Here is a 27,809-nt window from a genome sequence, read left to right on the forward strand (position 1 = left end):
CCCAGGGCAGGTACAGCATGGGTTAGAAACAGAGTAAAGCTCCCTCTACACTGTCCCATTAAACACTCCCAGGGCAGGTACAGCATGGGTTAGATACAAAATAAGTTGCTTTATGCTAGCGACTTACTCACGAGCAACTGGGCTGAGGCTGCCTCACACTCACTGCACAATGGAGTTTAACAGCTGGCGGTGAGAGATGTTCAACACAGGAGCTTGAGCTGGATTGTAAGCCGGGGCCCCGAGAGAAAAGGCCAGTGTGCACAGCTCATGCTGCTGTGCTGGCAGATTCAACGTTTCTTGCAGTTGAATCCTTTTCTCTTGTGCTGACACTTTATTCCGCTGTGTTTTACGTTGTGTGTTGGTCCCGCTGTAACTGATGTGGGACAGGAGATAGTGAAGGAAATGAGAAACGACGATTGTACTCACGGTTTTCCCAGTGGGTCCTTGCTTGCCTTTATCACCCTGCGAAATGGAGACTTGTCATTTGAACAGTAATTCGAGTCTCATTAAAGGCTCCCACTTTCCCACACACTCAATTATCCAGACTCTGGCCCTACCTGATTCGCTGCAGGATTCACATTTACACAATGTTTAAACTAACTCGCTGCTTTACACTAACCTTTGGTCAAAGGTCACTATACCAAGCAGCTCTCAGTAACCCCTCAACTCACTCCACCAGGTCTGTGCCCACAATTGCCCACACACTGAGCTCCTGTCTCCCAGAGGCCTGGCATTTCCCCACAGGAGGAGGCTCAACTCAAACCCTAGGCCCTGCGTTTTAATGCAGCCATTTTTCACTTGGAGATCTTTGCTTCCTTATAATGAAATATTTGCTGTTGTATGGTGCCGTGTCATGTCTCAAAGCACTTTGCACAATGAATTTTAAACAACAGTGACTGTTGCTAGGCAAGTATGGCAGCCATCTTGCGCACAAAAGGTCCCACATCCACAATGAGGTGAATGACCATAGTTACATTGAATCTACAGCACAGGATCAGGCCATTCGGCCCAACTAGTCTCGGAGCGGCTACAGAACATTTTGGAGGGGGAGGGCGAACAGCCAGCTGTCGTGGTGCACATAGGCACCAACGATATAGGTAAAAAAGGGGATGAGGTCCTAAAAGCAGAATATAGGGAGTTAGGAGGTAAATTAAAAAATAGGACCTCAAAGGTAGTAATCTCAGGATTGCTGCCAGTGCCACGTGCTAGTCAGAGTAGAAATAGGAGGATATTTCAAATGAATACGTGGCTAGAGGAATGGTGCAAGGGGGAGGGATTCAAATTCCTGGGACACTGGAAATGGTTCTGGGGGAGGTGGGACCAGTACAAACCGGATGGTCTGCACCTGGGCAGGGCCGGGACTGCTGTCCTAGGAGGAGTGTTTGCTAGTGCTGTTGGGGAGGGTTTAAACTAAAGTGGCAGGGGGTTGGGAACCTGAGCAGGGAGAGAGAGGAAAGCGTAACAGGAAGGGACAGAAGGTATGGAGTAATAGGTAAAGTGTTAAAAAAGGAAAAAGCAGGAACTAAGCGTCACAAAACAGATTTGAAAGTTCTTTATCTGAATGCACGTAGCATTCGTAACAAAATGGACGAGTTAACGGCACAAATAACTACGTATGGGTATGATCTTGTGGCCATTACAGAAACATGGCTGCAGGGTGACGACGACTGGGAATTAAATATACCAGGGTATTTAACAATCAGGAAGGACAGGCAGGAAGGAAGGGGAGGTGGGGTGGCTATGTTAATAAAGGAAGGAATCACTGTAATACAGATAAATGATATTGGGACAAAGCATCAAGATAATGAAACAGTTTGGGTGGAGATAAGGAATAATAAGGGGAAAAAACATTAGTGGGCGTAGTATATAGGCCTCCTAATAGTTGCAACTCTGCTGGAAGAAGTATTAATCAGGAAATAGTCGGGGCATGTAATAAGGGAACAGCTATAATTATGGGGGATTTTAATTATCATATTAACTGGACAAATCAAATTGGGCAGAGCAGCCTTGAGGACGAGTTCATTGAGTGCATCAGGGATGGATTTCTTGAGCAGTATGTAACTGATCCTACTAGGGGGCAGGCAACCTTGGACCTGGTCCTGTGTAATGAGTCAGGATTAATTAATAATGTCCTAGTTAAGGATCCCCTTGGAACGAGCGACCACAACATGGTTGAATTCCATATCCAATTAGAGGGTGAGAAGGTTGATTCTCAAACAAGCGTACTGAGCTTGAATAAAGGAGACTATGATGGTATGAGAGCGGAATTGATTAAAGTGGACTGGGAAAATAGATTAAAGGGTAAGACGGTACATGAGCAGTGGTGTTCATTTAGGGAGTTATTTTACAACTTTCAAAATAAATATATTCCACTGAGGAAAAAAGGGTGTAAAAGAAATGACAGCCATCCGTGGCTAAGTAAAGAAATCAAGGATAGTATCCGACTAAAAACAAGGACATATAAGGTAGCCAAACTTAGTGGGAGGATAGAAGATTGGGAATTCTTCAAAAGACAACAAAAAGTAACTAAAGGATTGATTAAGAAAGGGAAGTTAGATTATGAAAAGAAATTAGCAAAAAATATAAAAACAGATTGCAAGAGTTTCTGTAGTTATATAAAAAGAAAAAGGGTGGCTAAGGCAAACGTAGGTCCCTTAGAGGATGAGACCGGGAAATTAATGGTGGGAAACATGGAGATGGCAAAAATGCTGAACAAATATTTTGTTTCAGTCTTTACAGTAGAGGACACTAAGAATATCCCAACACTGGACAAACAGGGGGCTCTAGGTGGGGAGGAGCTAAATACGATTAAAATCACTCAGGAGATGGTACTCAGTAAAATAATGGGACTCAAAGCGGATAAATCCCCTGGACCTGATGGCTTCCATCCTAGGGTCTTGAGGGAAGTGGCAGTAGGGATTGTGGATGCTTTGGTGATAGTTTTCCAAAATTCCCTGGACTCAGGAGAGGTCCCGGCAGATTGGAAAACTGCTAATGTAACACCGTTATTTAAAAAGGGTAGTAGGCAGAAGGCTGGAAATTATAGACCAGTTAGCCTAACATCTGTGGCGGGTAAAATTTTGGAGTCTATTATTAAGGAGACAGTAACGGAACATTTAGATAAGCATAATTTAATAGGACAAAGTCAGCATGGCTTTATGAAGGGGAAGTCATGTCTGACAAATTTGCTTGAGTTCTTTGAGGATATAACGTACAGGGTGGATAAAGGGGAACCAGTGGACGTAGTGTATTTAGACTTCCAGAAGGCATTCGACAAGGTGCCACATAAAAGATTATTACTTAAGATAAAGAATCACTGGATTGGGGGTAATATTCTGGCATGGGTGGAGGATTGGTTATCGAACAGGAAGCAGAGAGTTGGGATAAATGGTTCATTTTCAGACTGGCAACCAGTAACCAGTGGTGTTCCACAGGGGTCGGTGCTGGGTCCCCAACTCTTTACAATCTATATTAACGATTTGGAGGAGGGGACCGAGTGCAACATATCAAAATTTGCAGATGATACAAAGATGGGAGGGAAAGTAGAGAGTGAGGAGGACATAAAAAAACCTGCAGGGGGATATAGACAGGCTGGGTGAGTGGGCGGAGATTTGGCAGATGCAATATAATATTGGAAAATGTGAGGTTATACACTTTGGCAGGAAAAATCAGAGAGCAAGTTATTTTCTTAATGGCGAGAGACTGGAAAGTACTGCAGTACAAAGGGATCTGGGGGTCCTAGTGCAAGAAAATCAAAAAGTTGGTATGCAGGTGCAGCAGGTGATCAAGAAAGCCAACGGAATGTTGGCTTTTATTGCTAGGGGGATAGAATATAAAAACAGGGAGGTATTGCTGCAGTTAAATAAGGTATTGGTGAGACCGCACCTGGAATACTGCATACAGTTTTGGTCTCCATACTTAAGAAAAGACATACTTGCTCTCGAGGCAGTACAAAGAAGGTTCACTCGGTTAATCCCGGGGATGAGGGGGCGGACATATGAGGAGAGGTTGAGTAGATTGGGACTCTACTCATTGGAGTTCAGAAGAATGAGAGGCGATCTTATTGAAACATATAAGATTGTGAAGGGGCTTGATCGGGTGGATGCAGTAAGGATGTTCCCAAAGATGGGTGAAACTAGAACTAGGGGGCATAATCTTAGAATAAGGGGCTGCTCTTTCAAAACTGAGATGAGGAGAAACTTCTTCACTCAGAGGGTGGTAGGTCTGTGGAATTTGCTGCCCCAGGAAGCTGTGGAAGCTACATCATTAGATAAATTTAAAACAGAAATAGACAGTTTCCTAGAAGTAAAGGGAATTAGGGGTTATGGGGAGCGGGCAGGAAATTGGACATGAAGCTGAGTTCAGATCGGTCAATGCCCTGTGGGTGGCGGAGAGGGCCCAGGGGCTGTGTGGCCGGGTCCTGCTCCTACTTCTTGTGTTCTTTAGATTTGTGGTTGGGATCAGATCAGCCATGATCTTATTGAATGGCGGAGCAGGCTCGAGGGGCCGATTGGCCTACTCCTGCTCCAATTTCTTATGTTCTTATGTTCTAACTAGTCAATGCTGGTGTTTATACTCCACAGGAGCCTCCTCCCACCCTAATTATCCATTGACACCCTGACCCATATCGCTCTAATGCCTTCTCCCTCATGTTTGCATTAAGCTTCTCCGTAAATGCATCAACATTATCTGCTTTAACCACTCCACGTGGCAGTGAGTTCAACCTTCTCACCACCCTCTGTGGAAGGAAATTCCTCTTAAATTCTTTACTTGATCCGTTGGTGGCTGTCTTACAGTTAACCACGTTACCTATTTTGGATGGTTTTATTTGCGAGAAGGTCGTTGACTGCGGATTGTTCTTTGGCTTTCTATAGCTGGACAGCAGGAGAAGGAGTAGGAATGGTTCTGAATTGCAGCACTACTAATATCCCATCGCAGCCCTGGCAGTGCATGGAGGCCCAGAGGGACATGGCGATCTGCCAGGGTCGGCGGGGGGGGGGGTCCACAGGTGAAGGAGAGGTAGGCTGCATGCAAACCTAGGCCCCATTCTGAGTGTCATAAAACTCAACCAAGAATCATTAACACATTTGATCCTTTTTGACTCTGGTACTGGGGAAGAGTGAGGAGGATTTCACTCCTTGGTCCTGATCACAGGCTGACCACGAGGACTCCCTGCCAGTGTTACATACACAGTGCATTTCCACTGTGTCTGTCTGAAATATTCTCAAACGGTTATTATGGTTCATTAGTCCAGGTTTATGGGTTACTAGTCAAGTAACCTAGTCAAGTAACCTACTGTACTGCTCAATATTATTTGAAGGAAACAGTTTGTTTGCTGTAGTGCAGTTTTTAAGATGGATATTGTTGAAGCAGTGACTTACCTTTTCTCCCTTTGAGCCCTGCAGGCCTCGAGCTCCGGGCTGTCCCTACAAAGAGAGAACTTGTATTGATATGATGGCTTATCACATCCTCTGGGTGTCCTAAATCACGTCACGGCTTCTGAATTACTTCTTGAAATGCAATCACGGTTCTTATTTAGGTAAACAAGGCAACCAATTTGTGGGCAGCAAGATCTAACAAAACAGCGAATGAATGGCCATTAATCTGTTTTTAATGGTGGTGTAGGTTGAGGGAGGAATATTGGCGAGGACTCTGGGAGAACTCCCTGCTCCTCTTCGAAATGGGGCTATAGGGCTGGATTTCCCATAATCTGCCCCTTTAGGGCCGGGGGGAGGGGAGATTTCCGTCTGTAACCCCGACCCCTACATGACGCCCAGCCAAGTTTCATGGTGAGGTCCCAGCAGGTGCACAGCCGGAAAGCAGGAGTCTGGATAATTGAGTGGTGCAGCAGTGAGACCATCGCCACAGCACCTGGAGAGTGAGAGGGCAGTTAAAGGGGCCGCAGGGCCTCAAAGAAACAGTCAGCTCAAGTTTATGTCGGTCTCAACCAAAACCGAGGCCTTAAAGTTAAGTGTCGGGAGGCCAAACTGGAGGGAGAAGAGGCCATGACAGACACTTTCCCACCATTCCCACATTTCAGGGCCTTCCCACCGTGAGTCCAGGGATTACTGCTGGGGTTCACCTGGCCATCCCAGGAATAGTGGGAAGAGGGGTAGACGGGAGGGAAATGGGCCAGGGACCAAGGCCCTACACACTCGGTCAGCATTTGCATGCATTGGGCATGGATGGGGTGGGCAGCGGTGGTTCTGACATGGGCAGAGGAGGAAAAATCAAGGTCAGGGCTGGGGGGCCTCGACACCTGGTTTTCCCTGCTGTGTCTGCCGCTATCCCTCCTGATCTGGGACAGAATAGTGAAGGAAAATCCAAGCCATGGGAACCTAACGTCCATGTTAACAGACAGATGGGAAATCCGAGAGACGGCACCTCCGACAGTGCAGCTCTCACCCAGTCCTGAATGTCAGCCTAGATTATGTGCTCAAGTCCGTACGACGTCTGAACCTATGACCTTCTGACTCAGAGGCAAGAGTGCTACCTACTGAGCCAAACTGACCAAGGGTAAAGCATCAAAAAGTTGTAAGCCAAAGACGGAGAGCTTTGAAAACTTCAGCTCGATTTACCGTCAACCACCTCTGAGACATTGGCCGGGAAGTTCCTGGGAGCTGGTCACACTCCGTTGCCGTAAATTCGGCGGAAGTGCGGCGGAAACCCCTTGGGAACAACTCCGAGGAAATTACCAGCCAATGACTGTTCTACGTGTGAATGAAATCCTCAGTCAGAGATCTGGTCCCTACAAAGGTCACAAATGCCATTCAAAGCCCTGGGACAGGACCAGCAAACTCAAACCCACAAACAACCCTCCTCAGGGGTGATTTTAACTTTGGCCGATGGTGTAAAACGGGCATTGGAACACCACCACCTGCACGTTCCCCTCCGAGTCACACACCATCCTGACTTGGAAATATATTGGCCGTTCCTTCATCATTGCTGGGTCAAAATGCTGGAACTCCCCTCCCGAACAGCACTGTGGGAGAACCTTCACCTCACGGACTGCAGCGGTTCAAGAAGAAGGCCCACCACCACCTTCTCAAGGGCAACTAGGGATGGGCAATAAATCCCGGCCCTGCTAGCGATGCCCACATCCCAAGAATGATCTTTTAAAAATTGAACTACTGCTCTATCCTGACGATTGAAAATTATTCAGAAGAATCCAAAGTTAAGATTGACTACATTGATAGAAAATGACATCACAGAACGGGCCCCAATGTCAAATCAAACACAACTCACACCTCCAATACACAGAGAAAGCAACGATTGAGCCTGTACTAGCCAACAGGCAACATGCTCGAAGGGGAAAGGGGCATTATATTCAGTGAGAGCAGCAGGACCTGAAACTAGTTTAACTCCAGCCCTGAATCAACTCCAGACAAAGGGGGTGAAGGGAACTTAGAGCTGAGCCTCCCCAAGGAACGAACTGTCTGTCGAAGGAGACTTGGCTATTTTTGGGAGCTTGGCAGGAACATCGAGATGAGATCAGTGAAGCCATGAGATTTGCTTTAATGTGGGGCAGTGACAGGGATCAAGAGATAAATGTCACTATATCCCCAGATCTTCCCACGACAAATGAGCAGAACCAACTGAAGGATGTAAAAGCAGGGGAGCTTATTTCCATGCAGGAGTGACTTCTTTCCTCTCTGACTCTCGGACCCCCTTCAGTTTGAATACTCACAGGTGTAGCTTCTTGAACTCCTGGGGGCCCTGGGTCCCCTTTAACTCCTGGTAGTCCTGGGAGTCCCACAACGTCTCCGATCTCCTCGGGTAGTTGCGGACAGATCTTGCACGAGTCGCCCTATATCACGGCACAGAGGGGTGAGATACTTCATATTGGTTAGTGATCCGGTTTCTCCCCTTCCCCAGCCTTCCCAACAAAATAACGGGAAGGATTATATACGATATCTACCCAGATCCAAGTAGAGGAACGTTGAGTGGGATGTTTCATTCGCAGCTGAGCCTGTCTGTGGCTGCAGGCGCTGAGGTGTCTGAGATTCCAGACAAAGAGGGGGCGGAACTGCTCTTGGACGGTAACACAGGACATTAGATAACCAATCGCCTGCCTGTTTTACAATCCGACCCATTTACTTTTTCCATTGAAGCCAACAGAAGAGAAAATCAGTCAGGGTGTATAACAGGCAGGCGATTGGCTACCTAACGTCTTGCCCTACCGCCCAAAAGCAATTTCGCCCCCCTGCATGTTTACATTGTCAGCTGCATTCCACAGGAGTGTCTTCATGGGGTGATAATCTTGAGCTGGATTTCTGTTCACCAGCCTGCCCGAAGATGGTTGGGATAGCAATGGAAACTGGGGCACAATCGGACGGTGGGGCCCACTGCTATGTGCCAGCCCCAATCTCAATTCCCCTCTCCATTGGGAAGCGGGCCGCCAGCCGTTCCTTCCTCTGCATATAAATACCGTCAGAGAGGAGGACCAATTCTCTTTCTTGCCCCCTTAAGATCTTCTTTGCCTCTTACGGGGCTGCCCTGGGCCTCATTCCCACTCTCTGCCCTGGGCCTCATTCCCACTCTCTGCCCTGGGCCTCATTCCCACTCTCTGCCCTGGGCCTCATTCCCACTCTCTGCCCTGGACCTCATTCCCACTCTCTGCCCTGGGCCTCATTCCCACTCTCTGCCCTGGGCCTCATTCCCACTCTCTGCCCTGGGCCTCATTCCCACTCTCTGCCCTGGGCCTCATTCCCACTCTCTGCCCTGGGCCTCATTCCCACTCTCTGCCCTGGGCCTGATTCCCACTCTCTGCCCTGGGCCTGATTCCCACTCTCCGCCCTGGGCCTGATTCCCACTCTCCGCCCTGGGCCTCATTCCCACTCTCTGCCCTGGGCCTCATTCCCACTCTCTGCCCTGGGCCTCATTCCCACTCTCTGCCCTGGGCCTCATTCCCACTCTCTGCCCTGGGCCTCATTCCCACTCTCTGCTCTGGGCCTGATTCCCACTCTCTGCCCTGGGCCTGATTCCCACTCTCCGCCCTGGGCCTGATTCCCACTCTCCGCCCTGGGCCTGATTTCACTTCTCTGCTGTGTCCTATTTCCCTGATATCTTTGCTACTGTCAATTATTTGAAGTGTAAGTAAATGAGTTTGTTGTTTAGCCGGTACAGAACTAGTTTAACAGATTTTCTGTCGTCTGATCGACTCAAGATACAGTGGGAATCTTACAGAAATTTCAACACATAATTAATCAAAATTAGGGTTTTTTATGAGGTTATTTTAACTCTGCAAGAGCTGATTTTAGATCACAAGGGGTGTAGTTCACTCAGAATCTGTTTTCAGGCTGTTTAAATGAGTAAATGCTACTTTAAAAAGCTAGAACTGCAAAAGTCCCCATTAAATTCAGTAAGTGGTTCAGAGGAATGTACCTGGAGGTCCAGATTTGGACTTTAGAATCATAGAATTTTATCGCACAGAGGGGATCTGTTCGGCCCATCGTGTCTGTGCCGGCTCTTTGAAAGAGCTATCCAATTAATCCCATCCCCTGATCTTTCCTCGTAGCGCAGCAAATTTTTCCTTTTCAAGTATTTATCCAATTCCCTTTTGAAAGTTACTATTGAATCTATTTCCACCACCCTCTCAGGCAGTGAATTCCAGATCATTACAACTCGCTGCGTAAAAAAAAAGTTCCTCCTCATCTTCCCTCTAGTTTGTTTTGTCAATTATCTTGTTCTACCATTTGTGGTCCTAAGATGTGAGGCACCGGACAGGGGAAGCATGTGTTTCTGGTCGTGTACGGGGAACTCACTGTACTACGATGGAATATCTCAACAGATAGTGAACTCACCTTCTCTCCCTTCAGACCAGGATCACCCGTATCCCCCTGAATGGAATTTAAACAAATTAAACAGATAATGGAACAGATGTTCTCTTGTAAGATTACATCACCCAGGATAGAGTCCAAATAAATAACAATAAAGCATCCAACCAACAAATGTCAGACCACATATTTTTAAAAATGGAAAATCTCCAAGTCAGCAACTCGTTAAACCTGCCAATCTTCTCAGGAGATGCCACGTTTTGTCACGATTGCGTGTCATGGGAACAATGGAAACATGTCAGGAAAAGCAAATGGTCACAGTATGTTTTGAAGTTAGACACGCAATTGGGAGTGCTGAATGACCCGACCTCTGATCCCAATAAATACCCAACATGACCTGACCTCTGATCCCAATAAATACCCCACATGACCCGACCCCTGATCCCAATAAATACCCCACATGACCTGACCTCTGATCCCAATAAATACCCCACATGACCCGACCTCTGATCCCAATAAATACCCCACATGACCCGACCTCTGATCCTAAATAAATACCCCACATGACCCAAACTCTGATCCCAATAAATACCCCACATGACCCAAACTCTGATCCTAAATAAATACCCCACATGACTCAAACTCTGATCCTAAATAAATACCCCACATGACCCGACCTCCGATCCCAATAAATACCCAACATGACCTGACCTCTGATCCCAATAAATACCCCACATGACCCGACCCCTGATCCCAATAAATACCCCACATGACCTGACCTCTGATCCCAATAAATACCCCACATGACCTGACCTCTGATCCCAATAAATACCCCACATGACCCAACCTCTGATCCCAATAAATACCCCACATGACCCGACCTCCGATCCCAATAAATACCCCACATGACCCAAACTCTGATCCTAAATAAATACCCCACATGACCTGACCTCTGATCCCAATAAATACCCCACATGACCCGACCTCCGATCCCAATAAATACCCCACAGTCGTATAAGAATCATAGAATCATAGAAAGTTATGGCACAGAAGGAGGCCATTCGGCCCATAGTGTCTGTGCTGGCCGAAAAAGAGCTATCCAGCTTAATCCCACTTTCCAGCACTTGGTCCATAGCCCTGTGGGTTACGGCACTTCAAGTGCACATCCAAGTACTTGTTAAATGAGTTGAGGGTTTCTGCCTCTACCACCTTTTCAGGCAGTGAGTTCCAGACCCCTACAACTCTCTGGGTGAAAAAATTTCTCCTCAGCTCCCCTCTAATCCTTCTACCATTTACTTTAAATCTATGCCCCCTGGTCACTGACCCCTCTGCTAAGGTTACATGGGTCCCTCCTATCCACTCTATCTAGTCCTGTCATAATTTTATACACCTCAATTAAATCTCCCCTCAGCTTCCTTTGTTCCAAAGAAAACAACCCCAGCCTATCCAATCTTTCCTCATAGCTAAAATTCTCCAGCCCTGGCAACATCCTCGTAAATCTCCTCTGTACCCTCTCTAGTGGAATCTCATCTTTCCTGTAATGTGGTGACCAGAACTGTACACAGTACTCAAGCTGTGGCCTAACTAGTGTTTTATACAGTTGCCTGCATAACCTCCCTGCTTTTATATTCTATGCCTCGGCTAATAAAGGAAAGTATCCCGTAAGCCTCCTTAACCACCTTATCTACCTGTCCTGCTACCTATTAATGCAGGGATAAAGATCTAGTTTGAATTCGCTTGTAACTTACCTTCTCACCCCGTATTCCTGGAGGTCCAGACGTGCCCTAGGATGAAATTTGAAAAGATATTCAGATATCATGTAACATTTTTCGATGCCTTTCAATATAGAACACTCACAAACAAAACAGTCTGTCCGTCAGGTTCCTCTGTCAGCTGAACAACTCTGCCTACATCCCCGAGAACATTCCTCCCAGACGGAAACATGTGGTGACAAACACTGCCACCATTTCTTTCACTCTAACATTTTAGAGTCAAATCGGCCAAGTCACAATAACTTCAATCTAAGGCAGCAAATGATTAATGATAACATTTTACAAGTGTGTCTAAAAATGCTCGACCCGAGTGAAACAGCAGAAACAGAAAATATTGCTGAAATTTCATAAAGGAGAAGGAAAGACCAGGGGAGAAGGTCACAGCATGTGAAAGGCACTGACAACTAACACAGTGGACAGAAAGCACAATCACAAGTGTGTGTTTTCCGTAGGTGGGTCACTCTGCAACGGTTCCCGGGCAAGTTTGAAACTGAGGTTCCCATTAAAGCTAATGCAGTCGCCCCCACCACCTCTCCCCCACAGGGATACATGTAGCCCCCTCTGCAGCTGCTCTGGGGGACAGGGAGCCCCCCTCCCCCAGGGATACATGTAGCCACCCCCATCCCCTCCTCCAGGGATACAGGCGGCCCCTCCCGGGATACAGACTGCCCCTCCCGGGATACAGACGGCCCCTCCCGGGATACAGACAGCCCCTCCCGGGATACAGACAGCCCCTCCCGGGATACAGACTGCCCCTCCCGGGATACAGACTGCCCCTCCTGGGATACAGACAGCCCCTCCGGGATACAGACAGCCCCTCCTGGGATACAGACAGCCCCTCCCGGGATACAGACAGCCCCTCCCGGGATACAGACTGCCCCTCCCGGGATACAGACTGCCCCTCCCGGGATACAGACTGCCCCTCCCGGGATACAGACTGCCCCTCCCGGGATACAGACTGCCCCTCCCGGGACACAGACTGCCACTCCCGGGACACAGGCGGCCACTCCCGGGACACAGGCGGCCCCTCCCGGGACACAGGCGGCCACTCCCGGGACACAGGCGGCCACTCCCGGGACACAGGCGGCCACTCCCGGGACACAGGCGGCCACTCCTTGGATACAGGCGGCCTCTCCACAAGCAGTTCATCTAAAGATAACTTCCCCCCGACCTTCCACGATTCTACAGGACCTCCCCCAAAATGTGCAAATTGACTGCCACGTTCCTTACATTACAAAATGTCTTCACTGCAAAAAAGTACTTCATTGGCTGTGATGCATTTTGGGATAACCTGAGGTTGTAAAAGTCGCTGTAGAAATGCAAGTCGTTCTTTCTTTCTTTCTTTCTTTCTCTGCCGCACATTAACATAGCTCCAAAAGTGCTGCTCACGCAGATTTCCAAAATTCACGCCAGTTGTGAACGGCCTGTAAATTTAAGCCTAAAATCTTAGGCCCAACAGGGACCCAGAATCATATTTCTGAAGTTTAATGGAGAGTTTTTTTAAGTGATGACCTGCACTGTATTTTCTGAATCTTTGAATGCATCTTTATGCATCGGAATGATTTGCATTAAAAAATTTAAAACATCCACGATTGCACTTCCTTAAACTTGCCTAATGTGCAGAAATGATGGTTCAATGCCTTTAAGCTTTAATTTCCAAGTATAAGGAGGAACTTAAAGAAGGAATATGGCGTCAGTTTGCCGTTTTCCTCGGGCCCCGATTGTTTCCACTGATTTCAGCTCGTTTTTCACCGGTTTTTACGATCCACCCTAAGCTGATGAGATTCTCAGGAAGTTCCAGTGTAACTCGCTGGTTTACACCGTTTCTGGAAATTCGGGGCCACCCGTGAGTTCGATCCCATGGTGCTCCATGCATCGAGCTCGGATTTCAGGGTGGGCTACCAGGCAAGTGCAGAGAAGTTGGCCTTCCTACTGAGAGAGAGCGAGAGAGAAAAGCAAGACACATGCACCTTGGATAGCAACAGGCCCGAAAGTAGCATGGGCCTAATGGCAGGGCAGTTGTCCCTGTCCAGTCATTGAATGGGGTGTGATGTGAAGGAACAAGAAGAGGAGAAAACCTGGAGGGAGATATGCATGAATAATTATAGATTTTAAAGATTTCAGAGCTCAGTTTAAAGACCAGCAGTGTTGACAAAGCTGCCAAGCTGCCTCCTAACATAATAAAGCCTAAAAACGAGCAAGTTCAGAACACCCGGCAAAGCGAAGATTAATTGAGTGACTTGGAGAGACAGCCTCACAAGAGCCTGGAATTGGGCTCTCTCTCGCCAGGAAGATTTTGCTTGGGTCAGCATTCAGCTAAACTTGGAATAAAACCAGTGAATTCGAAGCAAAAGGAAACTTGCTGGGTGACTTTTGCTTCACATCGATCCAGCAAAGTTCATCTTGCCAAGACTCTTGCATCAGAAATTCCGACAGACCAGATAAAAATAACTACTTTGGGAAAACTTCCAGCTCAGGCTCGTTAGATCTTGCACTCAGCAATCCCATGACTTTCCTTCTTCTTTTCCATTTGATACCTTCTTCCAACTCATTATCCTCTCCCCACCAGTGTCCACATCACTGCTGACATCAGAGGGCGGGTTTACTACCCAATCGAACACCTCTCCAGTGATGTTCTTGAATTTGCCCATCGATGTGGGTGTAAGAGGTTCACAAAATGACTCTCCTCACCCAAGAAGGAATTTCTCTCCCTCCCATTTGGGAAGTATCTTGTTTCTGCTTGTCAATTGCTACCAGAGGCCCAGGTGAGATCAAGCCTTATTGTATGGGGTATCCTGGGGTGGTGTGGAGGGGCGGCGGGGGGACACACAACATGTGTTCCACCAGCACTTGTTGCACTACTTGGCTGTCGTTGCATGTTGGATTTGGCTTCTCCTACAATGTTATGACCATAGTGCACTATCCCTTCTCGTCCTCCTCAACCTCTCTATAGCCGTTCAGATGATCGACGCACTGTTCTCCTCCAAAACCTCTCCTCAGTGGGACTGCCCTCGCTTGGTTCCTTTCTTACCTATCTGACCGTAGCCAGAGTGCCTCCAGCAATGGCTTCTCTTCCCGCTCCCGTGATGTTGCCTCTGGCGTTCCCCAAGAATCTATCCTTGGTCCCCTCCTTTTCCTCATCTGCATGCTGCCTCTCGATGACATCATCTGGTGGTCAGATTCCACATGTACAATGATGACACCCCCAGCTCGACCTCTCCATCACCTCTCTCGACTCCTCCACTGCCTCTGTGTTGTCACGCTGTTTGTCCAACATCCAGTCTTGGATGAGCCACAATATCTTCCAGTTAAATATTGGGAGAACTGAAGACATGATCTTTGGTCCCCACAATGAACTCCGTTCTCTCACCACTGACTCCATCCCTCTCCCTGGCCACTGTCTTAGGCTGAACCCGACCATTTGCAACCTTGGCATCCTATTTGATCCTGAATTGAGCTTCTGACCCCATATCCTCTCCATCACCAAGACCGCCTACTTCCACCTCAGTAACATCACCTGTCTCCACCCCGTCACAGGCCATTTCTCGTTGAAACCTTCATCCATGCTTTTTTTTCCTCCAGACTGGACCATTCCAATGCTCTCCTGGCTGGCCTCCCATCTTCCACTGTCCATAAACTTGGGCTCATCCAAAACTCTGTTGCCTGTATTCTAACTAGCACAAAGTCCCACTCACTCATCACCCTTGTGCTCGCTGACCTACATTTGCTCCCGGTCCGGGAACGCCTCGATTTTAAAATTCTGATCCTCATGTTTAAATCCCTTCATGGCCTCATCCCTCCCAACTCTGTAATTTCCACCAGCCCGACAACCCTCTGAGATCTCTGCGCTCCTCCAATTCTGGCCTTTTACACATCTCCGCCTGCCTTTGCCCCAACATTGGTGGCCGTGCCTTAGCCGCCTAGGCTCAATGTTGTGGAATTCCCTCCCTAAGCCCCTCTACCTCTCCATGCCCCTCTCCTCCTTGAAGGCCTTCCTCTTTGACCAAGGTTTTTGATCACCCCCCCAAATATCTCCTTCTTCAGCTCAGTGTCCATTTATTTCCGATTACGCCTCTGTAAAGCACCTTGAGACGCTCGTCTAGATTAAAGGGACTGAACGATTGCAAGTAGTTGTTGTTATTATATATCTCTTCTGTCTAGTGCTCCACACATCACACTTTGTTACAGATGTAAACAAAGCTTTTTATAAAAAGGTTCTTCTGACCGATAATTTATGGTTCATGTATGTCTCAGCAATTTGAGTAAGATGTATATCCAGTGTGGGAGAGGAGTGTATATTTGACAACAGGACACGCTGTGCTGGTGTTGGAGCAGAATGCCCAGAGAGGTCGGCTCAGGTGAGACGTGGCTCCCTGCCCTGTGTATTCAGCTGTTGCTCTCTTTCTAGTTTTCATCTGCAATAGTGACACAAGCCAGGCAGCATGTGCTTTAAATCTCTCTTACACTGAGCAATACTTGAACACATGAACCTACTCGAGATATGACATCTGTCAGAAGTTTCCAGCCTTTAGTTCAACAACTGCAGTCATTCAAATTTGCCTATCTGGCACATTCACTTACTGTAATTTTTGGCAGTCACAATTGGTGACTGTACAGGTTTTGAATCTCTTCCAAGTATTTTTTTCCAAGTACAGACTAGGCAGGGCATGTTTATTTTTATTTGTTCATGGGATGTGGGCATCGCTGGCGAGGCCAGCATTTATTGCCCATCCCTAATTGCCCTTGAGAAGGTCATAGAGTTATACAGCACGGATAGAGGCCCTTCGGCCCATCGTGTCCGCGCCGGCCATCAAGCCCTGTCTAATCTAATCCCATATTCCAGCATTTGGTCTGTAGCCTTGTATGCTATGGCATTTCAAGTGCTCATCCAAATGCTTCTTGAATGTTGTGAGGGTTCCTGCCTCCACAACCCTTTCAGGCAGTGAGTTCCAGACTCCAACCACCCTCTGGGTGAAAAAGTTCTTTCTCAAATCCCCTCTAAACCTCCCGCCTTTTACCTTGAATCTATGTCCCCTTGTTATAGAACCCTCAACAAAGGGAAAAAGCTCCTTAGTATCCATCCTATCTGTGCCCCTCATAATTTTGTACACCTCAATCATGTCCCCCCTCAGCCTCCTCTGCTCCAAGGAAAACAAACCCAATCTTCCCAGTCTCTCTTCATAGCTGAAGCGCTCCAGCCCTGGTAACATCCTGGTGAATCTCCTCTGCACCCTCTCCAAAGCGATCACATCCTTCCTGTAGTGTGGCGACCAGAACTGCACACAGTACTCCAGCTGTGGCCTAACCAGTGTTTTATACAGCTCCATCATAACCTCCTTGCTCTTATATTCTATGCCTTGGCTAATAAAGGCAAGTATCCCATATGCCTTCTTTACCACCTTATCTACCTGTTCCGCCGCCTTCAGGGATCTGTGAACTTGCACACCAAGATCCCTCTGACCCTCTGTCTTGCCTAGGGTCCTCCCATTCATTGTGTATTCCCTTGCCTTGTTAGTCCCTCCAAAGTGCATCACCTCGCACTTTTCCGGGTTAAATTCCATTTGCCACTGTTCCGCCCATCTGACCAACCCATCTATATCGTCCTGCAGACTGAGGCTATCCTCCTCGCTATTTACCACCCTACCAATTTTTGTATCATCAGCGAACTTACTGATCATACCTTTTACATTCATATCCAAGTCGTTAATGTAGACCACAAACAGCAAGGGCCCCAGCACCGATCCCTGTGGTACCCCACTGGCCACAGGCTTCCAGTCACAAAAACAACCTTCAACCATCACCCTCTGCTTCATTATCTGAGGGGTTGCGAAGGAAGGTCATTGATGAAGCAGCTGAAGGTGGTGAGCCGCCTTCTTGAACCGCTGCAGTCCGTGTGGTGACGGTTCTCCCACAGTGCTGTTAGGAAGGGAGTTCCAGGATTTTGACCCAGCGACGATGAAGGAACGGCGATATATTTCCAAGTCGGGATGGTGTGTGACTTGGAGGGGAACGTGCAGGTGGTGTTGTTCCCATGCGCCTGCTGCTCTTGTCCTTCTAGGTGGTAGAGGTCGGGGGTTTGGGAGGTGCTGTCGAAGAAGCCTTGGCGAGTTGCTGCAGTGCAGCATCCTGTGGATGGTACACACTGCAGCCACAGTGCGCCGGTGGTGAAGGGAGTGAATGTTTAGGGTGGTGGATGGGGTGCCAATCAAGCGGGCTGCTTTGTCCTGGATGGTGTCAAGCTTCTTGATTAATGTTGGAGCTGCACTCATCCAGGCAAGTGGAGAGTATTCCATCACACTCCTGACTTGTGCCTTGTTGATGGTGGAAAGGCTTTGGGGAGTCAGGAAGTGAGTCACTCGCCGCAGAATACCCAGCCTCTGACCTGCTCTTGTGGCCACAGTATTTATATGGTTGGTCCAGTTAAGTTTCTGGTCAATGGTGACTCCAGGATGTTGATGGTGGGGGATTTGGCGATGGTAATGCCGTTGAATGTCAAGGGGAGGTGGTTAGACTCTCTCTTGTTGGAGATGGTCATTGCCTGGCACTTGTCTGGCGTGAATGTTATTTGCCACTTATGAGCCCAAGCCTGGATATTGTCCAGGTCTTGCTGCATGCGGGCACAGACTGCTTCATTATCTGAGGGGTTGCGAAGGAAGGTCATTGATGAAGCAGCTGAAGATGGTTGGGCCTAGGACACTGCCATGAGGAACTCATGCAGCAATGTCCTGGGGTTGAGATGATTGGCCTCAAACAACCACTACCATCTTCCTTTGTGCTCGGTATGACTCCAGCCACTGAAGAGTTTTCCTCCTGATTCCCATTGACTTCAATTTTACTAGGGCTCCACTCGGTCAAATGCTGCCTTGATGTCAAGGGCAGTCACTCTCACCTCACCTCTGGAATTCAGCTCTTTTGTCCATGTTTGGACCAAGGCTGTAATGAGGTCCGGAGCCGAGTGGTCCTGGCAGAACCTAAATTGAGCATCAGTGAGCAGGTTATTGGTGAGTAAGTGCCGCTTGATAGCACTGTCGACGACACCTTCCATCACTTTGCTGATGATTGAGAGTAGACTGATGGGGCAGTAATTGGCCGGATTGGATTTGTCCTGCTTTTTGTGGACAGGACATACCTGGGCAATTTTCCACATTGTCGGGTAGATGCCAGTGTTGTAGCTGTACTGGAACAGCTTGGCTAGAGGCGCGGCTCGTTCTGGAGCACATGTCTTCAGCACTACAGCTGGGATGTTGTCGGGGCCCATAGCCTTTGCTGTATCCAGTGCACTCAGCCGTTTCTTGATATCATGTGAAGTGAATCGAATTGGCTGAAGACTGGCTTCTGTGATGGTGGGGATATCGGGAGGAGGCCGAGATGGATCATCCACTCGGCACTTCTGGCTGAAGATGGTTGCAAACGATTCAGCCTTGTCTTTTGCACTCAAGTGCTGGACTCCGCCATCATTGAGGATGAATGTAAGGAATCTTACAACACCAGGTTATAGTCCAACAGTTTTATTTGAAAATCACAAGCTTTCGGAGGCTTTCTCCTTCTCCTTCGTCACTCACCTGACGAAGGAGAAAGCCTCCAAAAGCTTGTGATTTTCACATAAAACTGTTGGACTATAACCTGGTGTTGTAAGATTCCTTACATTTGTCCACCCCAGTCCATCACCGGCATCTCCACATCATCATTGAGTATGGGGATGTTTACAGAGCCTCCTCCTCCCGTTAGTTGTTTAATTGTCCACCACCATTCATGACTGGATGTGGCAGGATTGCAGAGCTTTGATCTGATCCGTTGGTTGTGGAATCGCTTAGCTCTGTCTATAGCATGTTGCTTCCGCTGTTTAGCATGCATGTAGTCCTGAGTTGTAGTTTCACCAGGTTAGCACCTCATTTTAGGTACGCCTGGTGCTGCTCCTGGCATGTTCTTCTACACTCCTCATTGAACCAGGGTTGATCCCCTGGCTTGTTGGTAATGGTAGAGTGAGGAATATGCCAGACCATGAGGTTACAGATTGTGCTGGAATGTAGTTCTGCTGCTGCTGATGGCCCACAGCGCCTCGTGGATGCCCAGTTTTGAGCTGCTAGATCTGTTCTGAATCTATCCCATTTAGCACGGTGATCGTGCCACACAACACGTTGGATGGTGTCTTCAGTGCGAAGACGGGACTTTGTCTCCACAAGGACTGTGCGGTGGTCACTCCTACCAATACTGTCATGGACAGATGCATCTGCAACAGGTAGACTGGTGACAACGAGGTCAAGTAGGTTTTTCCTATGTTGCAGGTCTGTGCACAGTCCCAGCCTGTTAACTGTAAAACCCACCTTCATAATACAGTCCAGGAAACCTCACAGTGGTTCGCAACATAGAATTCAAATGGACCAAACCCCTTCCCATTGTATAGAATCCTAATGGACCATACCCCTTCCCATTCGCTCTCATTTTTAGAATTCCAATGGACCAACCCCCTTCCCATTCACTCCCATAGTATAATATCCCAATGGACCATGCCCCTTCCCATTCACTCCCACTCCCACTCCCACTCCCACTCACATCCTCCTCCAGTTAAAGGGGCAGTGCTGGTCTGTGAATGGCCAGTACTTGTTGTAGTTCAGGTGGAGAGTCACTGGCCCCGCTTTCTTCCTCTGCTGATAATGGACGATCACTTGTGTTGTGATGTGTGGGGTCGCTATAGGTTCAAACTCTCAGAGCGGAGGATGATGGGTGTGAGTGACAGGATGGACAGCCCTGGGGCTCCCTCGGCCCAAGAAATGAAACAGACAGGAGAGTTCGGGAAGCCGTTCGACTTCCCTAACTGAAGGCAGTCAGTCTGAGCTGACAGGGAGATTTACATTATAATATGCAAATGACATAGGAGGGCCAGCATGACACCTCCCACATCCTTTTCCAATCTTTGCGCTGCAGGATGTCAGAGAGACTAATTCTCACAATCCTGTTTGGCACAAATGGAAAGAATGAGAGAGAGAGAGAGAGATAAAGACAGAGAGAGAGAAAGAGAGAGAGAGAGAGAGAGAGTGATGGAAAATATACATAGTTTTCTCTAGTTCAGACTGAGGAAACCTCACAGACTGAGTAATGGGTACAATGTGATGTGTTTCAACTTGGGCGTATTTAAAATAACAATTTACAGAACTCCTGATCTAGAGATAAAGATTCCAGGGATTTTTAACCACATCTGACATAGCAACTATATGAGGTTTGCTCAGTTTCACCTTTTGACCACTGGGCCATTGTAAAACTGAGTATACTTTTGACATGTAATTATTCTGCACATGTATTCCCATGGAGGCAGAAGGAGGCAGCTTCCTTGTTTTCTGCTAGATTTACATTATAATATGCAAATGACATAGGAGGGCCAGCATGACACCTCCCACATCCTTTTCCAATCTTTGCGCTGCAGGATGTCAGAGAGACTAATTCTCACAATCCTGTTTGGCACAAATGGAAAGAATGCGAGAGAGAGAGAGAGATAAAGACAGAGAGAGAGAAAGAGAGAGAGAGAGAGAGAGAGAGAGAGAAAAAAAAAAGGCAGGCAGATAGAGAGAAAGAGATAGAGAGATGGAAAGAGCCGGACAGAGAGATGGAAAGAATGAGACAGAGAGATAGAAAGCGAAAAAGAAAGTGCAAGAGAGAGAGAGTGAGACAGAGAGGCAGAGAGAGAGAGAGAGACTGAGACAGAGAGAGACTGAGACAGAGATAGACAGAGAGAGACAGAGAGAGTGGGACCCCAACACTCCTGTCCAGTACCGTCTCCAGACTCCCTGTCAGCTCAGACTGACTGCCTTCAGTTAGGGAAGTCGAACGGCTTCCCGAACTCTCCTGTCTGTTTCGTTTCTTGGGCTGAGGGAGCCCCAGGGCTGCCCATCCTGTCACTCACACCCATCATCCTCCGCTCTGAGAGTTTGAACCTATAGCGACCCCACACATCACAACACAAGTGATCGTCCATTATCAGCAGAGGAAGGAAGCGGGGCCAGTGACTCTCCACCTGAACTACAACAAGTACTGGCCATTCACAGACCAGCACTGCCCCTTTAACTGGAGGAGGATGTGGGAGATGAGACGCACCAGAGAGACATACAGTGTATTACCCGATCCAGGGACCAAAACTCACCGGATTCCCAGCCTGCGTTATCCCACTGTGGATTCCTGAATGTGCGACACCACGTCCATCTCCCTCTGGATCCGTGGGACAAACCCCGCACTGATCTCCCTGTGGACAGTAAGATGGGGTTCATTACTGGAGCTCCGCAAATCAGCCCCAGAAATCTCAGCTGTTCAAGACTAGGAAAGGAATTTGAAAAACTTGGTCAAGGCAAACAGTTTGCTGTGCCGAAGGGTTCAAATACCAGGTCACACGAATTCAAAAGTCACAAATTCAAAGTGAGAGTTATGGAATCTTAGAATGATACAGCACAGAAGGAGGCCATTCAGCCCATCGTGGCTTGAGCTGGTTCTTTGAAAGAGCTACCCAATTACAGGGAAAGGTGCTGAAGTACAGAGGCATTCTAAGAATTCCTTGGGCCCTGGGGGCACCAAGAATATTTGGGACCCTCTGCAACCACCCCCGCTCACCCACCGCCAACCCTGATCGATTAAAAGACAAACGTGTTTTAGTGGGGGCCTCATATTTACATAGGACCCCTGGTGGGGGGAGCCCATATATACATGGGACCCCTGGCGGGGGGAGCCCATATATACATGGGACCCCTGGTGGGGGGAGCCCATATATACATGGGACCCCTGGTGAGGAGGGGGGCCATATTAACTCAGGACTCCTGTTTGGTGGGGTCACATATTAACACAAGACTCCTGGTGGAGAGGGAGGCCATATTTACACGGGACTCCTGGTTGGGGGGGGGCATATTCACACAGGACTCCTGGTGGGGAGGGGGGCTATATTCACATGGGACTCCTGGTGGGGAGGCATATTTACACGTGACTCCTTGTGGGGGGGCATATTTACACAGGACCCCTGATGGGGGGGCATATTTACACAGGACCCCTGGTGGGGGGGCATATTTACACGGGACTCCTGGTGGGGTGGCATATTCGAATGGGACTCCTGGTCGGGGGGAGGTGCACATGTTTGACTGGGGATCCAACCTTGTCGAAGAAAATGGGTTCAAGGGGGAACGGGACGTGATTCTGGAGAGTGAAGGGATATGGTGAGAAGGTGGGACTGAGATCAGTCAGAAAGGTGCAGGCTTTTTGGGCCTACTAGCCTTACTGTTTCTTCTAAAAGCGAATTACCTCCCAATCCTCTAACCCCCAAACCCAAGTGCTGTACCACAGGCGCTGGATGCCCTCAGTAACTAACCCTGGTGACCAATCTTCAGCTATCAGCCTGGACAGTGAGTGCTGGTCAGCTGTTCAACCACTAGGGCCATCACAGCTGAGCAGGATCTTGCGCTCACCCCAATGCCCAAAAAAATGCACTTCCAGCAGGAGTCGCTGGATCAGGATCAGGATCTCCTGGAATGTCCCCTCCACACCCTGGAGGCGCTGATAACTTCCATGACCATGCAAGGCTGAGACTAGCTTGGTCAGCACAGGCCCTGGATGGAACCTGAGGCCTCCCTGCCGTGTAACGCACTGGGCTGTGCATTTACTGGCCAGGCTATGGGCGGCTTTTTGCGAAATCCTTTTATGTTCTTCAGGCTGGGCTGATTCGATGTCAACAGAAACTGGAGTAATCACATAGGAACAGGAGGAGGCCATTCAGCCCCTCGAGACTGTTCTGCCATTCAATTAGATCATGGCTGATCAGTATCTTAACTCCATCTACCCACCTTGGTTCCATAACCCTTAATACCCTGAACCAACAAAAATCTGTCAATCTCAGTTTAGAAATTTTCAATTGACCCCCAGCCTCAACAGCTTTTTGGGGGAGAGAGTTCCAGATTTCCACTCCCCTTTGTGTGAAGAAGTGCTTCCTGACATCACCCCTGAACGGCCCAGCTCTAATTATAAGGTTATGCCCCCTTGTTCTGGACACTCCCACCAGAGGAAATAGTTTCTCTCGATCTACCCTATCAAATCCTTTAATCATCTTAAACACCTCAATTAGATCACCCCTTAATCTTCTATACTCAAGGGAATACAGGCCTAGTCGATGCAACCTGTTCTCATAATTTAATCCTTTTAGCCCCGGTATCATTGTGGTGAATCTGCGCTACACTCCCTCCATAGCCGATATATCCTTCCTGAGGTGCGGTGCCCAGAACTGAACACAGTCTGCAGATGTGGTCTAACCAGAGCTCTGAACAGCTGGAACATAACTTCCACCCCTTTGTACTTCAGCCCCCTTGAGCTAAAGGCCAACATTCCATCAGCCTTTTTAATTATTTTTGTACCTGTCCAGTAGCTTTTAGCGATTTCTGTACTTGGACCCCTAAATTTCTCTGCTCATCCACAGTTCCTAGCCTCTCGCCATTTAGAAATTACTCTGATTTATCTTTCTTAGGTCCAAAGTGGATGACCTCACACTTTCCTACATTGAACTCTATCTGCCACAGTTTTGCCCACTCACTTAATCTATCAATGTCCCTTTGCAACTTTCTGCTCCCGTCTACACTATTTACTGTGCCACCTAACTTAGTGTCGTCAGCAAACTTGGATGTGTGGCTCTCTATTCCTTCATCCAAATCATTTCTAAATATAGTGAAAAGCTGTGGCCCCAGTGCAGATCCCTGGAGGACACCATTAGTCACATCCTGCCAATTGGAGTACATACCCATTATCTCTACTCTCTGTCTCCTACCTCCTAACCAATTCCCTGTCCAAGCCAATTGGTTGCCTCCAATTGCAAGCGCTCTCATTTTTGTTAACAGTCTCTTATGTGGAACCTTATCAAATGTCTTCTGGAAGTCCATATAAATAACATCCATAGACACTCCCTTATCTCCCACATTAGTTATCTCCTCAAAAAATTCAACTAGGTTTGTTTGACATGATTTACCCTTAACAAATCCATGCTGGCTCTCTCTGATCAGTTCACAGCTGAATAAAGCTGAATCTATCAGCTAGTTAGAATTGAAATGACTCACCTTTTCTCCCTTTGGCCCCACCAATCCAGGTTTACCCTATAAAAAGAGAAAAGGCCGAGGATTAATCAGTCGGAGAGTGTTCGCGGCTGACGAGCCTTCAAATACAAACAGTAACACGGGTTTCTCACTCAGGGAAGCAGTAACCAGGGATCACCTTAAAATCGAGTCATTTCATAGACTCATAGAGTCTTACAGCACCAAAGGAGGCCATTTGGCCCATCGGGCCTGTGCTGGCTCTTTGAAAGAGCTATCCAATTAGTCCCATTCCCCTGCTCTTTCCCCATAGCCCTGCAAATGTTAACCTTTTCAAATATTTATCCAATTCCCTTTTAAAAGTTATTATTGAATCTGCTTCTACCACCCTTTCAGGCAGCGCATTCCAGATCATAACAACTCGCTGCGTAAATAGATTTCTCCTCATCTCCCATCTGGTTCTTTTGCCTATTACCTTATATTATTGAGTGTACACGATTACTTTCTCAGCTTGCTGTAGAATGCAGAGCACAGAGCCTGCAGCTCTCTAGGTTATACAGCATTGACAGATAGCGGGCACGAATATGGTACTGGACCAGCAATTCTGAGCTCAAATCCCACCAGGGCAAGTTGTGAAACTGAATCCAATGGATCTGGTAATTTGAGGGCTGACAGCAGGAAAACAAACCATGAAAACTGCCGGATTGTTGTAAAAACTCAACTGGTTCACGGACGTCTTTCAGGGAAAGGAACCTTCCCTCCCTCCCTCCCCGATCTGGCCTATACGTGACTCCAGTCCCAAACTACGTGTTTGGCTCTTAATGCCCTCTGAAGTGGCTGAGCAAATCACTGAATTGTTAAATACAATTACTACAAAACACAATAAGAGAAACACCAGTGATGCAGGCACTGTATTGGGACAAGCCTCAGGCAATCCCCTCAAAGGCCTCCTCATGAATAGTTGGGAACTGGTGCCCGAGTGGGGAGAGCTGTCCCACACAGATGGGTCGAGCTACAGCCTGACAGAGTCCTAATCGCAGAATTGTGTCTATCAGCCAACGTCTCAGACACTCCTCCATCACCAGCCCTGGTGGGTATCTCCCTTAGCACCGGCAGGCCAGACCCACCAGTGGGGGTGGGAGACGGGGGACAGGGGTCACGGTGATACAGCGCAGAGCTTTCATCGTTAGGGAGCTCAAATCACATGGCGGGGGAGGAGGCAGAGTAAGAGGTCTGAATGGGAGATTGGAAGCTAATCTCAATGATTGACACAAATATCACTTCAATAAATAAGTGTTGAGAACTTGTTGGACATCAGCCAAGCTGAAGAAATTATATATAAATAGGCTGGTGTGCCACCTGGATTTTTTGGGGAGAGAGGGGGTGTGGGTGTGAGTGGGGATTTGTCCCTTCAGCTGTCAGTCAGCCTAAGGGTCTCTTCAGTTGTGAGGCTTGGTGGATAGGAGGTGTGTCTGAAGGGAGGGAGCCCATGCCTCTGAGTGTTTTGTTGGTTCCCATTTATACATCATTTGTTCAGCTTGGCTGATATCCAACAAGTTCTCAACACTTATTTATTAAAGTGATATTTGTGTCAATCATTGAGATCAGCTTCCAATCTGCCACACCCAAGGTCACAGTGATGGAACTTGCTGAAGTATGTGTTGACGATACTCTGTTCTGACAAATTCCTTTCATCCGTCCAAATAAACCTAGAGCTTAAAGCTCCTCTACGCTGACCCATCAAACACTCCCAGGGCAGGTAAAGCACGGATTAGATACAGAGTAAAGGTCCCTCTACACTGTCCCGTCAAACACTCCCAGGGCAGGTAAAGCACAGATTAGATACAGAGTAAAGGTCCCTCTACACTGTCCCATCAAACACTCCCAGGACAGGTACAGCACGGGTTAGATACAGAGTAAAGGTCCCTCTACACTGTCCCATCAAACACTCCCAGGACAGGTACAGCACGGGTTAGATACAGAGTAAAGCTCCCTCTACACTGTCCCATCAAACACTCCCAGGGCATGTATAGCACGGATTAGATACAGAGTAAAGGTCCCTCTACACTGTCCCATCAAACACTCCCAGGACAGGTACAGCACGGGTAAGAAACAGAGTAAAGCACATTGTACACTGCCTCATCAAACACTCCCAGGGCAGATATAGGATGGGTTAAATATCGAGCAAAGCAGCCTTTACACTGTCCCATTAAACTCTCCCAGGGCAGGTACAGCACGGGTTAGATACAGAGTAAAGCTCCCTCTACATTGTCCAATCAAACACTCCCAAGGCAGGTGCAGCACGGGTTAGATACAGAGTAAAGCTCCCTCTACACTGTCCCATCAAACACTCCGAGGACAGGTACAGCAAAGCTTAGATACAGAGTAAAGCTCCCTATATGCTGTCCCATCAAACACTCCCAAGGCAGGTACAGCTCGGGTTAGACACAGAGTAAAGCTGCCTCTACACTGACCCATCAAACACTCCCAGTGCAGGTACTGTAAAGCTTAGATACAGAGTAAAACTCCCTCTACACTGTCCGTTCAAACAAAACCCAGGGCAGGTACAGCATGGGTTAGATACAGAGTAAAGCTCCATCTACACTGTCCCATCAAACACTCCCAGTGCAGGTACAGCACAGCTTAGATACAGGGTAAAGCTCTATCTACACTCTCTGTTCAAACCCTCCCAGGGCTGGTACTACAAAGGTTAGATGCAGAGTAAAGCTCCCTCGACACTGTCCCATCAAACACTCCCAGGGCAGGTACAGCACGGGTTAGATACAGAGTAAAGCTCCCTCTACACTGTCCCATCAAACACTCCCAGGGCAGGTACAGCATGGGTTAGATACACAATAAAGCTCCTTCTAAACTGTCCCATCAAACATTCCCAGAGCATGTACAGCAAGGGATAGATAAAGAGTAAAGCTCCCTCTCCACTGTCCCATCAAACATAAGATTGATAAAAATGCGAAATTACTGCATGGTGGGAGGCCATTTGGTGCTGCTCCTGGTGCTAACTGTACAACTGGGACCTTGAAATGAAAACCTATTTCCCTATCCTTGTCCTGTAGATATAAAGTAAAGCTCCCTTTGCACGGCCCCAATACTGGGCCTCAATTGGCGATGTCAGGTGATGCCACGTACTGCTAACTGCTTCTTACTAGCTGGTCTCGTGGTCTCTCTGGCTGAGGTTCCTAATGCCAGTTAGTGCAGGA

The 27,809-nt window shown here is 47.9% G+C and overlaps 1 protein-coding gene across 5 annotated transcripts in view; it reads right to left on the reverse strand.

Annotated features, from left to right (window-relative positions):
• Positions 1 to 27,809, reverse strand: part of col16a1 (collagen, type XVI, alpha 1) — a 410,059-nt gene that overhangs the window by 176,853 nt on the left and 205,397 nt on the right. For all 5 annotated transcript variants that reach the window (XM_068006392.1, XM_068006393.1, XM_068006394.1 and 2 more), the window contains 7 exons: positions 24,619 to 24,654; positions 21,684 to 21,782; positions 11,525 to 11,560; positions 9,804 to 9,839; positions 7,688 to 7,807; positions 5,382 to 5,426; positions 427 to 462 (listed from right to left, as the gene is read on the reverse strand). In XM_068006392.1, coding sequence (XP_067862493.1) covers positions 427 to 462; positions 5,382 to 5,426; positions 7,688 to 7,807; positions 9,804 to 9,839; positions 11,525 to 11,560; positions 21,684 to 21,782; positions 24,619 to 24,654 — 408 coding nt within the window. The remainder of the gene's footprint in view (positions 1 to 426; positions 463 to 5,381; positions 5,427 to 7,687; positions 7,808 to 9,803; positions 9,840 to 11,524; positions 11,561 to 21,683; positions 21,783 to 24,618; positions 24,655 to 27,809) is intronic.

This window comes from Heptranchias perlo, chromosome 26, assembly GCF_035084215.1.
Source record: "Heptranchias perlo isolate sHepPer1 chromosome 26, sHepPer1.hap1, whole genome shotgun sequence".
Classification (NCBI taxonomy): domain Eukaryota; kingdom Metazoa; phylum Chordata; class Chondrichthyes; order Hexanchiformes; family Hexanchidae; genus Heptranchias; species Heptranchias perlo.